Raw genomic sequence first — 12,477 nt, 5'->3', positions numbered from 1 at the left:
GCTTACACCAAGTTGAAGGGAAGGCATGAATCTCAAAACATGGAAGACCTCTATTACATAATGGGTAGTGTGCAACAGTACCATGACACCAATGACGACGAAAAGCATCCGATACAACCAGAACTCCAAGTAAACTCCATGTAATAAATCATCGCCTCAGCAACTTCGGCAGATTCATCGGCTCTCCAGACCCCAGCGAACTCCGGAACACGGCAGCCATAGCAGGCGACAAGCCAATCTCCTCCGCGCGATCAATCCACTCATCCAAAACCAATGCCTCAACGGCTTCTCCCGTCTCAGTCTCCAAATGCTCTCTTATCTGGCTTACATCCAACTCCAAGTCGCCAGACTCGTGAATGTACACAACTTCATCCTCCTTAGACCCAGACATGACGGCACTCACCACCCCACTGGTGACCGTCTCCGGCTTCACCAAGTCGACAAAGCCGCTCAGACCCGGCGCGGCCGGCACGGCGCGTACGCGTCGTGAGTAATCGAGCATGTTCTGCAGGACATCAGCAGCCGGGTTCTCGCCGGTCCTGTCGGCCTCTGGACGCATGATGCTCGACGGACGATGAATGTAGATCGGCAGACCGATTTGTCCGTGAATGTTCTCGAGGTATACCTCGCTGGCCCACTTAGATGCGACGTAGCCGTGTTGGCCGTCCGCCGGGGGCATGTGTTCGCGGACCGAGACTTCGGCCAGCTCCTTGAAGGGGGTGTACATGGCAACACCCGTGGTGGACACATAGTGCAGCGGGATCTGCCGGGGGCTGCACAGCCGGACGAGCTCCTGCGTTGCCCCGAGGTTTGCAGCGCGGAGAGAAGGATAAGTCTTGAGATGCGAGACGTCCGCGCCGTTATGGATCACCGCATCGGCGGATTGGAAGATGATGAGGGCTGCTTCTTCCGTGAGACCGAGGCGAGGCAAGCTGAGGTCGCCTACATAAAACTCTGCCTTTGGCCCAAGCTCAGAAAATAGATCTTGCCGAGCTTGGTCCTTGGGGTTCCTAACTGCTATGCAAATGACCTTCTCGATGTTCTCGTTCTCGACAAGGGATCTGGCGAGGTATTGGCCGAGGAAACCAGTGACTCCGGTCAAGACAACAGTGCGAGGGAGCTTCGCAACAGGCTCGGCAGTGTCTCGCTCAGAAACTATATCTCTCGGCAGCAGAGCGGTTTCGATTGCCCAATCGATCTGCTCTTCGAGCGCCGCCTCAGTGCCTTCAATCCCGGGAAGAAGCCGGGCCATCGACCTCAGGGTGGTAGCTTGGAAAAGCTTGGGCAGTGCGATGAAGATGCCGAGATCCGCACGGATCCGACCCTGAAGCTCGATCAGGAGAAGAGAGTTACCTCCGACAGTAAAGAAATCGGAATCCGCCTCGATGTCGTGCAGTCCAACCAGCTCTTCAGGGATCACAATTTCCCAGTAGCTCTGGAGTGTCTTCTCGGCCGTGGACAGTCTCTTGGACCCTTCGGAACCATCTCCATCATGCTCAGCACGATGGAAAAGCCCCTGCGAGATCGGCAAGGAAGCGATGGCCCGTCTGTCGACCTTGCCAGCTACTGTTCTGGGAAGCGAGTCAATTGGTATGAGGGCCGAGGGGCACATATTTCGTGCCAATGGCAATTCTGCGAGAAGCTTCTGGAGGAACTTGCTGGTGGAGCCGGTCGGGCTCTCGCCCGAGAAGACGACATGGACGACCATGAATTTGATCGACCCGTCAGAGGTGCTGCGAAGAGACGCCACGGCATCGGCGAGAAGACCGTTGGAGGCTTGTACGACGGTATTCTCTACATCCTTCAAATCAATACGCACACCGTTAAGCTTGATCTCTGTGTCGTCTCCGATGCGCCCCTTCAGAACGAGCATGCCATTGTGCTGCAAGTATCCGACGTCGCCTGTTCGATACATGGTCGTCCATCCGCGCTTCACATCGTCCTCGGTTGCAAAGGGATCCGGCAAGAAGGATGCCTGAGTCCGATCCTCCATGTTCAGGTAGCCTTTGGCAACGCCAACACCACCGATAGCAATCTCGCCCGTTTGACCGACCGGCTGAAGGTTCAGGCTGGCGTCTAGGATGTAAAAGCGCTCATTTGCCGATGCCACTCCAACGGGGATGGTTCCGTGATAAGATCCAGGCTCACGGTACGACAGCTCCATTTTGGTAGATCCACATGTTGTCTCTGTGGGACCGTACACGTTGAAGAGACGGAGGCCGTCGCGATCCACCTCACGGAAGCGCTGTAGGAGCGGCTCGGTGACGGCCTCTCCGGCGACCAAAGCCAGGCGCCAGACCGAGGACCGCAATGTGGTCTGGTTTTCGCGCCTCAACCAACTCTTGTACTCAGTTGGAGTCGCGTAGGTGGCCGTCACACCTTGACCCTTGATGAGCTCGACCATCGCGTTCGAGTCGGCGCGCAGAGTGTGAGACACCGTGTGCAGCTGGGCTCCCACGCCGAGAGCCAGGAAGATTTGCGTCACGGATAGGTCGAAGCTCCAAGCGCTCTGCTGGAGAACGACATCATATTGGTTTAGCTCGTAGGTCACCGCGCAATGATCGAACTCGTGCTTCAAGCTGCTATGGCGTAAAATGACTCCCTTCGGGGTTCCTGTTGAGCCGCTGGTGTACAGAATGATGGCCGCTGCGTTCGGTTGAGCGAGGTTGGGAACCTCTTTCTCACCCAGCTCTTTCAAGGCTGACACGTTGACTATAGAAGTACCTCTCTCGAACTCCAGATTGGTTGCATCGTCTTTCGTCACGTCGTGTAACAAGATTGAGGATGGCTGGCTGTCGCGCACGATCAGTGATAGTCTGGCGACTGGCGTGTTGACGTCAAGCGGGACATAGACGGCTCCGATTCTGAGGATCGCGAGGAGAGAAGGTATCCAACAGATTGATGGGTGCTGGAAGACAGCGACTCTCGAGCCGGGCTGCACACCTTGACGAAGGAGTTCCGATGCAATCGCGTTCGTCATAGTAGAGAGTTTTGCATAGGTAATTGAGCCACTAGCGTCGTCGGTCACGGCAACTCTCTCCCTGACAGTCGGGAAGAAGCTGTCGAATCGATGAATGAGGGTTTCGGGCCAAGATGAGTTGAAAGTCGCGCCTGAATGGATGTTAGCAACGCGGTATGGTACATAGTCAAGATACCGCTCTTTGGTGAACTAACCGCGACCCAATGTAAGAGCCTTCTGCAGAACAGCTGGTCTAAAGTGCCAAGTGCTACCAACAGCATCATCCGGTGCGTTGGCGAACTCGCGAAGAATATCCTCGTACCCATGCTGCAAAATCTGCGCATCAGACTCCGTGTACAAGGACTCTTGCAAGTTCAAGAGAATGCGCGTATCACCAGTAGTGTTGTTGATCACGGTGAAGGTAATGTCGTAAGGAAGCTCAGCCATCTCCTGCTTCATCATCGTCATCCTGCATCCAAGGAACTTTTGGCCGTCTTCAAGGTCGTTCTCGGCGTAATTCATGAATGCCTGCGCCAAAGGCGTGTGGGTAGCCTGACGTGAGATGCGGAGCTCATTCAGGATTACCTCAAGTGGGATCGAGTTGGCAAGAACAGCAAAGCTCTTCTCCCGCGCCTCGTCCAAGGCACTAAGGAAAGGCTGCTCCGCGTTGGCGACCATGCGTAGGGGCAACATGTTGAGGAACGGGCCGATGCCGGTGCGCATACTATCGTCTCGCCGGCAGCTGTCTGCGATACCGATACAGACGTCGGTGGTGCCGAGGAACCTGTGCAGGAGTATCTTGAAGGCCGCGAGGTGGAAGTGGAACGGCGTGGCGCGATACTTTCTAGCTACCTGACGGATCTTTGCTGAGAGCTGTTTGTCGATGCGGAAATCTGGAATGCGGGAGGCGTAGCGCTCAAGAGGCTGCCGCTCAGAGATCTGGCTGCGATGGAGGGATAGAGGATCGGGAATAGTGGTAAACTCGTGGCGCCAGAATTTGATGGCCTCGTCCCATTCTCCCGATGAGTACTGCCTTTGCTGGTCATCAGAGTAATCGAGGTATTGGAGAGGGTTCGGGTCGAGGGGATATCCGTTGTAGAGTCGCTCCAGGTCGCCCATGACAGCGTCATTGCTGGCTCGATCGAAAAAGATGTGGTGAGAACTCATCAAAAGGTAGTGATCCCGTGGCGAGTATGAGAGTAGAATCGTCCGGCTGGTCTCGCCTCGGCTAAGGTCGAAGACATGGCCCCGGAGTGCTGCGTACTCATCGAAGAGTTCGCTCTTGGTGTAGATCCTCTTGTGCTCGAGGGCGAAAGACGGGGTCTTCATGACTCCTTGACTGGGCTGGCCGTCGCGTTCGCAGATGCAACTACGCAACGACTCGTGGCGTTCTCCCAAGGCTCGAACAGCGCGGGAGAGATCGGGAATTCGCACTTCCCCGCTAAGATGAAGCATAACTGTGTTGTTCAGAGTGGTCTTGTCAGGCAAGAGTTCGTGCACAAACAAGAATACTGACTGGGTGTAAGACAAGCGCCCGAACCTTTCCAACTGAACTTCCTGAGGTCTTGCCTCTTTCTCCTCCTTAATTCCGAGATCGCCATTGACTACAGATGAGTTCTCTGTCTCGGGGGCAGTCGAAGGTGGTGTTCCAGACTTTTGGGATGACTCCTCGGAAGATGGTGATGTGTCCTCAGACTGAGAGGAGGAGAACAGCTTGGGTGCCAGCTCTTCCGGTATCTCCTCCACAGCGTGGTCGATGAGACTCTGGAGTGCTTCACCCTTGAGAATTCGAAGCGCAGGAATGTTGACCTGAAAGTTGTTGAGGAACCAAGAACGGATCCTGACGGCGACTAGAGAGTCGAGACCCAGCTCGTCGGTGCGAACGGCGGGTGTGATGGCATAGTCGTCGCTGAGATGGAGCATCTTGCGCATCTCGGCAATGAAAGATTCTGGTGTTGTGTTAGTCATTAAGCTTACGGGAATTGGGAACAGAAGTAGATATGATCTCACCGGTGATGATATTCTCAACATCAACTCTCGTTGTCGCAGCGGCCAGTTGGTCCTTGATAGACGGGCCATCCTGCGCATTAGCCGCGCTCGTGTCCTCGACAGCGGCTCTCTCCGTAAGACACGCGAACTGAGGATAGCTGTACCACTGCGGCCGGTTAGGCGCGTTGGCCGGCATCCGTCTCAGTCCGATGGAGATCTGCCATTCGGCACCCGATTCAGGATGACCATATTGAATGGCCTCTGCCAGTGTCTGGTGAACATCGTACTCCGAGATAGTCAAGAGACCTCGCTCAAAGGAGGGTCGAGTGAGGACATTGCCCTTCTCGCGGGTGATGTAACCTGTACCCATGATCAAGCCGAGCTCCACAACCGACGCGGGCAAGCCACGTTTGCGTCTTTGCTGCGCCATGCCGCTCATGAAGAGGTTGGCGGTGGTGTAGCCAGCCTGGCCTGGATTACCTGCGACGGTGGCGACGGAGGAGAAAAAGATGAAGAAGTCCAGTGGCTCATCTCCTAAGACACGATCGAGGTTCAGACTACCCTCGACCTTGGGACGGAGAACGCGGCTGAAGTCCTCGAGTCCCATGTCGCGGAGTGCCATATCGAGCAAAATCATGGCGCCTTGGTAAATACCAGCGATCGGAGGCAACGTGGTGGATATCTCGCGATGTGCCTGCGAGAGAGCGTCGTAGTCGGTGAGGTCACTGCATTTCCCATGTTAGTCTATGCCTTCAACCTGGTATGACGGTCAGCTTACCATGCAACGATACGAACCACTGCGCCTCTCGCTTCTGTAATCTTAAGCCACGTCTCATCGACCTTCGGATTGCGACTAGTGATAACTAGGTACTTGGCGCCATTCCGAATCATCCAGTCTGCGATAGAGATTCCAAGATCTCCAGACAGTCCAACCAACCAATAAGTCCGATCAGCCTTGAACTGGGCGGTTGCGGGTTGGACAGTGACAGAGACAGAAGAGGCGTTCCAGTCGACAATGGTAAAGGCACCAGGAGCTTCCTTGACCGTCTCGAGATCTTGGACATCGATCAGGTTAGTTGCCGCATCATCCTGCGTACGGTTCTCAAGAGCTGAACCGGCATCGGTCGCTGCAGTTGCCAGTAGCTTGTTGACGTCATCGACAGACGTTCGGCTCATCTTTGCAGTCGCGGCAAATAGGGAAGACACATTGACAACAGGGATACTGGCTGGAAGAGACGAAGACACTGGTGATGGAACATCTTGTGCTGCAAAGTCGATATATCGGGAGATGTTGGTGGGGAGAAGCGCCCTGATCTCAGATAGGCGCATGTACCGTCCGACGTAGACAGCATCAGTGTGCTTCGCAATCTCTCGGGAAGAGGTAGTGAAAGCCAAATTGATGCCAGCAAGCTTAGCATGTCTAATGAGTAGCTTCGCTACCGCCTGAGGAGCGTTGTGAGCTAAGAGAGTGTCGCTTTCGGTGAGGGAGCCCACAAGTTCTGGCATCAGAAGTTGCGCAGCGACATCTGCCAAAAACACCGCCGCAGACTCAAGCGCAACGGTAGAAGCGACGAGGCACTTCTTGGATATGTTGACGACTGAGGCAACAGACTCGGAAAGTCCAACGTACTGAGTGCCACTCGTTGCGCAGCTTCCCAGCACCAAGAATGCATCCCCACCGTCAGTCTTGATGGCATCCAAGGTGGAATGCGTCACCTTCAAGGTGACTGCGCTGCCATCGGAGAGGCCGCTGGCAAGGGAAGGCCGTTCGACAAGTATATGCCGGTCACCGACACTCTCAATAACGATTTGAGAGGTCAGAGTCTGAGCGTCCTTCACAATCGTCCTGCGCGCCGAGTTGTAGCGATCATTGGCGGTGCTGACAGGTCTCATCCGGGGAACCAACTGGCGTCCGTCTGAGTCGATGACGATCTCAGACTCGACAGACCAAAGGGACTTGCGTTGGCTTTGATCTTGGACCGAACCGGACATTTGGAAGCGCAGGACAGACTCCACCAACGCTCTGGCGTCGACACGGTGCGCATCTTGGAAGTCGATGAACTGGTAACGGATCTCTGGAATCTCCCACAAGGCCGATCGGGCGAATCCGACACCCATGTTACCGAAGGGATTGTCGACCATGCGATCTTGAGTGATCCATGCGATAGACTTCTCAGATCCGAAGAGATGCTTGAGGCCAGCCCAACGAGCAGCTGTGATGTCTTTGAAGACGGGATGGTCGAGGTCCTCGAGAACAAGGATTGTAGCTTTCTCGTTAATTTCGACATCATCAAGTCTCTCCAGCGACTCAACCACCGTAATCTCATCGCAGAAAGCATGGATCAACTTTCGAATGTCCTGCACCAAACGAGAAACACGCAAAGTGGCTCCTCCAATGATGAAGAGATGCTTGATGACAGCTTGTCCAACAAATAGCGATGGAGATGCCAAGAGAGGCTCCCGAATGAACTCGACCCAGTCATCAACAGCCTGCGAGACCATGACGGAGTTGGGGAGAGACATGGCATCCTTGACGGGCGTCATGGTATCGACTCCTGAGAACCCAGTCTTGCGCAGGATGGCATCCCACTTGGACTCAGAAACGCAAGCACCCAGGGTTCTGCCCTCCTCAACACCTTGCCACCATCCTGGCAGACATCCGAAGAGCGCGGTGCCACGGATGATGTCGGTATTTGTGACCTCGTAAAGAACAAGGTAACCACCAGGCTTCAGAAGCGATCGCACGCGGCGCACAGTCTGCTCAATGCTCTTGGTGGCATGTAGCACGAAGGAGGCGACGACAATATCATATGAATGCTCTTCGAAACCCTGAGTCTTCATATCCTGCTCAAGGTCCAGAACACTGTACACCATGCGATCCTCGAATGCCTCAAACTCCGCCTCGGCCTTGTCGAAGAAGGCCGCCGAGACATCGGTGAAGGTGTATGATGCGAAATTGTCGTCCACCCGCTTGAAAATCTCTCTAGTAGCCTGCCCGGTGCCGGCGCCGACCTCCAGAATCTTGCTCTCGGGATAGCGCTGGAGGGTCTGCACGACAGTCTCAGCTAAGAGATCGGTGCCTCGGGTGATACTTCGGGCTTGAGCGTAGTAGTCGGCGAGCAGTCCGTTGTTCATCAAGTGCTCGAGCATGGTTGTCTCTCCCAGAATGGCTCGCGGCATCTGATCCCCGACAATATGCATGGCCTTGACCTCGGGTTGATCAGAGAACGGTTTGGACAGGGCTAAAATGTCTTCCAAAGTGTCATTGAGCCATTCCTTCTTGGCGTAGCGATGCTTGCCTTGCTGGACGAGCTTGTGAGTATGCGAAGCGAAAGATAGATAGGCGGCATTGTACGGGTCAGATCTCCCGGGGTGATCCTCTGGAATCTGGCCTTCCAGCTGTCGGAGGTAGAAGTAGCTGCCACGCTCTAGAATGACTGCCATCTCCTTGTCCTGAGCGGAGGCATCGTAAGTGCCAGGGATGTCAGCATTGGGCTCAGAATGCACCCAGTGCGTAGCATAGAACTGCTGCTGATCATCTGCTGGGGAAGCAGGAGTGAAGGGGACAACGTGGAGTCCTTCCACCTGAACAGCAGTGAACTCTCCATCTTGGTCATGGATGTCGACATCGCCCTGAAATCCGGAGGTATCCGCAGACTCAGTGTCGTCGGCCATGGATGCGACGAACGGGACTTCAGCAGCGCCTGACCAGTGACGCCCACACAAGGAAGGGTTGATTCTGATCTTGTCAATGCGTGTCGGCAGATGTAGACTCCAAAGTCTGCCATCTTTAGGGTAGCTGAAGGTTAAGATTATGGAGTGGAAGGCTGCGTCCAAAACCGCGGGGTGGATGATGAGAACCTCGTCATCAGACTCAGGTGCTGTCAAGGCGAGAGAGCCAGACGCCCTGCCAAGCTTTCTCTTCAAGTCAGACAGAGCTTTGAAGGGACCCGTGTACCCGTAGCCGACATCGTTGAGGGAAGAGTACGCGAGCTCTGTATCGACGTCCACCATGTAAGGCTCGATCCGAGCAGTCGCGGGGAGCGTGTCACGAGACGCCTCTCCAAGTGAGACGGAGATTTCGCAACTTGCGACGAGCTGGAAGTCCTTGTGTGATCCTATACATGCCTCATACGTAAAGTGGGCTGTGATAGAAGCAGGGTCGTCGCGGATGATGTTGCTGATGACGGACCGAACCTCGATGCCAGACTCTTGCTCATCGTTTCCGAACACCAAAGCCTGATGAATCACCAAGTCGTTGATTTCCATGAGCTGAACCGGAGTCTCTTCCGCAAGGAAGGGAATGGTCTCAAACGCCGTGGCAGCGTACGCAGCTGCGGGGAAGACCGTCTGGCCTTGGATTCTGTGGTGGTGAACCCAGGGGAGATCATGAGGGCGCAGGATCGCCTTCCATGTGACCTGGTGTGCTGAGCTCTGGGGTTGCAAGTCTCCGAGAAGCTGGTGAACGGGTTGACTCCTTGTGCGCAGGTTCTTTGATAAGTTGGACTCGTGCCAATACCCTTGAGAGTGATTCCATTGATATGTTGGCAAATCAGATATGAAGTGGTGCTGCTTCGGTCCGCTAAGTGCAGATTCGTAGCGATCAAAGTCGATGATGAGGTTGTCAACGTGCGTCCACACATAACCGATTGCAGAGGAAACACTCTGGATTGCGTCGGTGTTGCGCTGGAGTAAGCCAGTATACGGGATTTCAACTTTTTTCTCCTTGAGCGTGTCAAGAACGGGACCCTTGAGAGCAGGGTGAGGGCCGACTTCAATGGCAGCGTCAAAAGGACCAAGTTGCATTGCCTTTTCGACTGCCTGCATGAAGAGCACTGGCGAGAGGAGGTTGTCGACCCAGTATGAGGCATCAAAACTGTTTGACGCGTCGAGAGACCGGTCCGGGTTGACACTGGAGACCCAAGTGCACTTGGAGTCAGATTGCTTCATCTGGATGGCGAAAGGCTTCATGGACTCGAGATACGGCTGGGAGCAAGGGACCATGTGGTGTGAGTGGTAAGCCTTGTCCACTCGCAGGCGTCGAACGAACTTGCTCTCGTCCTCGAAAATGTCAATCATCTCCTCAATTGCATCTTCGTCGCCAGAGATGGTGATGCTGGAGGAAGAGTTGCATGCGGCAACCTTGACTCTGCCTAAGAAGTAGTCATCGTTGCAGATAGATTCGGCGTCCTCCAAAGTAGTTCCGACCGCTAACATCGCACCTTGCACCCCCTCTGGACCTTCAGCCAAACGCGAATGAAGGCCACGGTAGTATGCGATGCGAATAGCGTCAATGGCAGATAGGGCTCCAGCAGCAAAGGCTGCCCCAATCTCTCCAGAGGAGTGACCAACTACCGCAGCGAAGTTGATACCGCTTTGACGAAGAAGCTCAACAAGGATGACTTGAACAGCAGTGCACAGAGGTTGCGCAACTGACGCACTTCCAATCTGGCTCGTCTTCGCTTCAGCAAGCAGTTGTTCTCTCAGAGTCCAAGCCGGGCGATCCGTCTCGGGCAACTGCACCAAGGCATCATCCATGGTGGCCAGCAAGTCGGCGGCGTACTGGGAGGTCTCAACAAGCTCAGCACCCATGCGAGCCCACTGCGCACCTTGACCTGTGAACACACCCAACAAGCGAGCTTCCTTGGTGCTGGTTCCGGCAGCCTTGGAATCCAACTGGAAGTTACTGTTGCCAATAATGCCCTTCAGGTTGGTCCGGAGTACCTCAATAGTTGACGCTGGCAGCGCCAGTCGCAAGGGAAGACGAGAGCGGCGTGATCGTAATGTCCACGAAAGGTCTGAAGGGCTAGTTTCGGGATTTTGCCCCAAGTACTCGACATGGGCGGCGAGACTAGACAGGAGCGATTGCTTTGACTGTGCGGAGAAGAGGAAAGGAGCGACGCTTTGGGTGTCGATGTCTTCCTCGGAACTGGACGCCTCATATCCCTCGAGAATGATGTGCGCGTTTGTACCACCAAACCCGAAGCTGTTCACGCTGGCTCGCCGGCTTTGACCCGGCGCAAGCTGTGGCCAAGGAGTGAGTTCCTGGGGAATCTTCAAGTTGCGGTAGAAAGGCAAAACGTTTGGATTGAGGTTTTCCAGCAGCATGTTCGGTGGTACATAGCTGTGCTTCATGGCTTGCACGACTTTGAGAATACCGGCTATACCGGCTGTGCTCTCCGTGTGGCCGATGATGGTCTTAATGGAACCGACGAGCAGACGATCCGCGGCAGGATCTCTGTTGCCGAAGAACGCGGTGTGCACGGCCTCGGCCTCGACTGGGTCACCTGCCGGCGTGCCCGTGCCGTGAGCTTCGAAATATTGGCACCGATCGGTGTCGGACTCCGGGTTGAGTCCTGCCTTGGCATAGGTCGCACGGATAAGCGACGCCTGCGCTGCTGCACTGGGCATCGTAATGCCGCGACTGCGACCATCTTGGTTCACGCCGGTCTCGCGAATAATGGCTTCGATATGATCTCCGTCAGCCAGCGCGGCACTTAGCGTCTTGAGAACAACAGCGGCCACGCCGTCACCGCGGGCGTAGCCGTTAGCACCTTGGTCCCACATGCGAGAGCGACCATCGGGAGAAAGCATTTTCAGCTTGCTCTCGTGGATATAAGGCTCTGGACCGAGAAGAAGATTACTTCCGGCGGCTAATGCGACACGGATCTCTCCGGATCGCAGAGCCTGGACGGCTTGGTGCACCGCGACCAGACTGGAGGAGCAGGCAGTGTCCACAGTGAGTGAGGGCCCATGCCAGTCGAAGAAGTACGATATCCTGTTAGAAACGATACTTCGAGCGGTACCTGGGGCTGTTAGTAAAGCCTTCATTGTGTTAAAGGGTGCAACTCTCACCTATTGCAAGGTACGTTGGGACGTGCTGCAAGTCTCGAAATTGCAGAGATTCGTAGTCGACATACATAACACCGACATAAACACCAGTGTTGGAGCCTTTGAGGCCTTCGATAGTCAAGCCAGCGCCTTCCAAGCCCTCGTAAACTGTCTCCAGAAGGAGGCGCTGCTGAGGGTCCATAGCTATTGCTTCCGGCGCTGTAATATTAAAAAATTGGGCGTCGAACTTGGCGACATCTTCTTGAAGTAGGTAGGAGTGCTTGACGTTGGCGTGACCGGGAAACTGAGAATCCTTGTGGTGAAATCCGCGAACGTCAAATCGACTGGGCGGAATCTCACAGAGTACATCGCGCGGTTCTCGGAGCAGATCCCATAACTTGGAGGGCGAGCTGGCACCTCCTGGAAACCTGCAGCCGCTTCCGACAATCGCAATGGGCTCGTTCCCTTGGGAAGCCATGTTTGGGGAGGCCATACTAAGCGACTGGACGTGTTCAGAATAATGTGATCGGGACGGTTAAGGAAACCTTCTAGAGAAGCCCCTTGATAATGATGGTAGACGGTTGTTGGTATTGTACAATGTGGCAAGCTTAAGAGGCGCTGTGTAATCCCCGCGTGATGCGTTCAAAGAACAAGAATAAGAGGCGCGATCTAAGCTGTCGTTTCCAAAGGTACTATTT

At 54.8% G+C, this 12,477-nt stretch overlaps 1 protein-coding gene across 1 annotated transcript; it reads right to left on the bottom strand.

Moving 5' to 3' along the window:
* Positions 1-148: 148 nt before the first annotated feature.
* On the bottom strand, positions 149-12,257 carry CABS01_08062 (beta-ketoacyl synthase domain-containing protein; the record flags this gene model as incomplete). The annotated part of the gene is made up of 5 exons (XM_060541424.1): positions 149-3,111; positions 3,175-4,908; positions 4,970-5,673; positions 5,727-11,754; positions 11,804-12,257. The coding sequence occupies 5 exons, from the start codon at positions 12,255-12,257 to the stop codon at positions 149-151; spliced, it is 11,883 nt and encodes a 3,960-aa protein (XP_060402228.1).
* Between the last annotated feature and the right edge of the window lie 220 nt (positions 12,258-12,477).

Source organism: Colletotrichum abscissum (genome assembly GCF_030869225.1).
Source record: "Colletotrichum abscissum strain IMI 504890 chromosome Unknown Scaffold_18.1, whole genome shotgun sequence".
Classification (NCBI taxonomy): domain Eukaryota; kingdom Fungi; phylum Ascomycota; class Sordariomycetes; order Glomerellales; family Glomerellaceae; genus Colletotrichum; species Colletotrichum abscissum.
The sequence above is the reverse complement of the archived record's forward strand: the minus strand, read 5'-3'. Positions and strand labels throughout refer to the sequence as shown.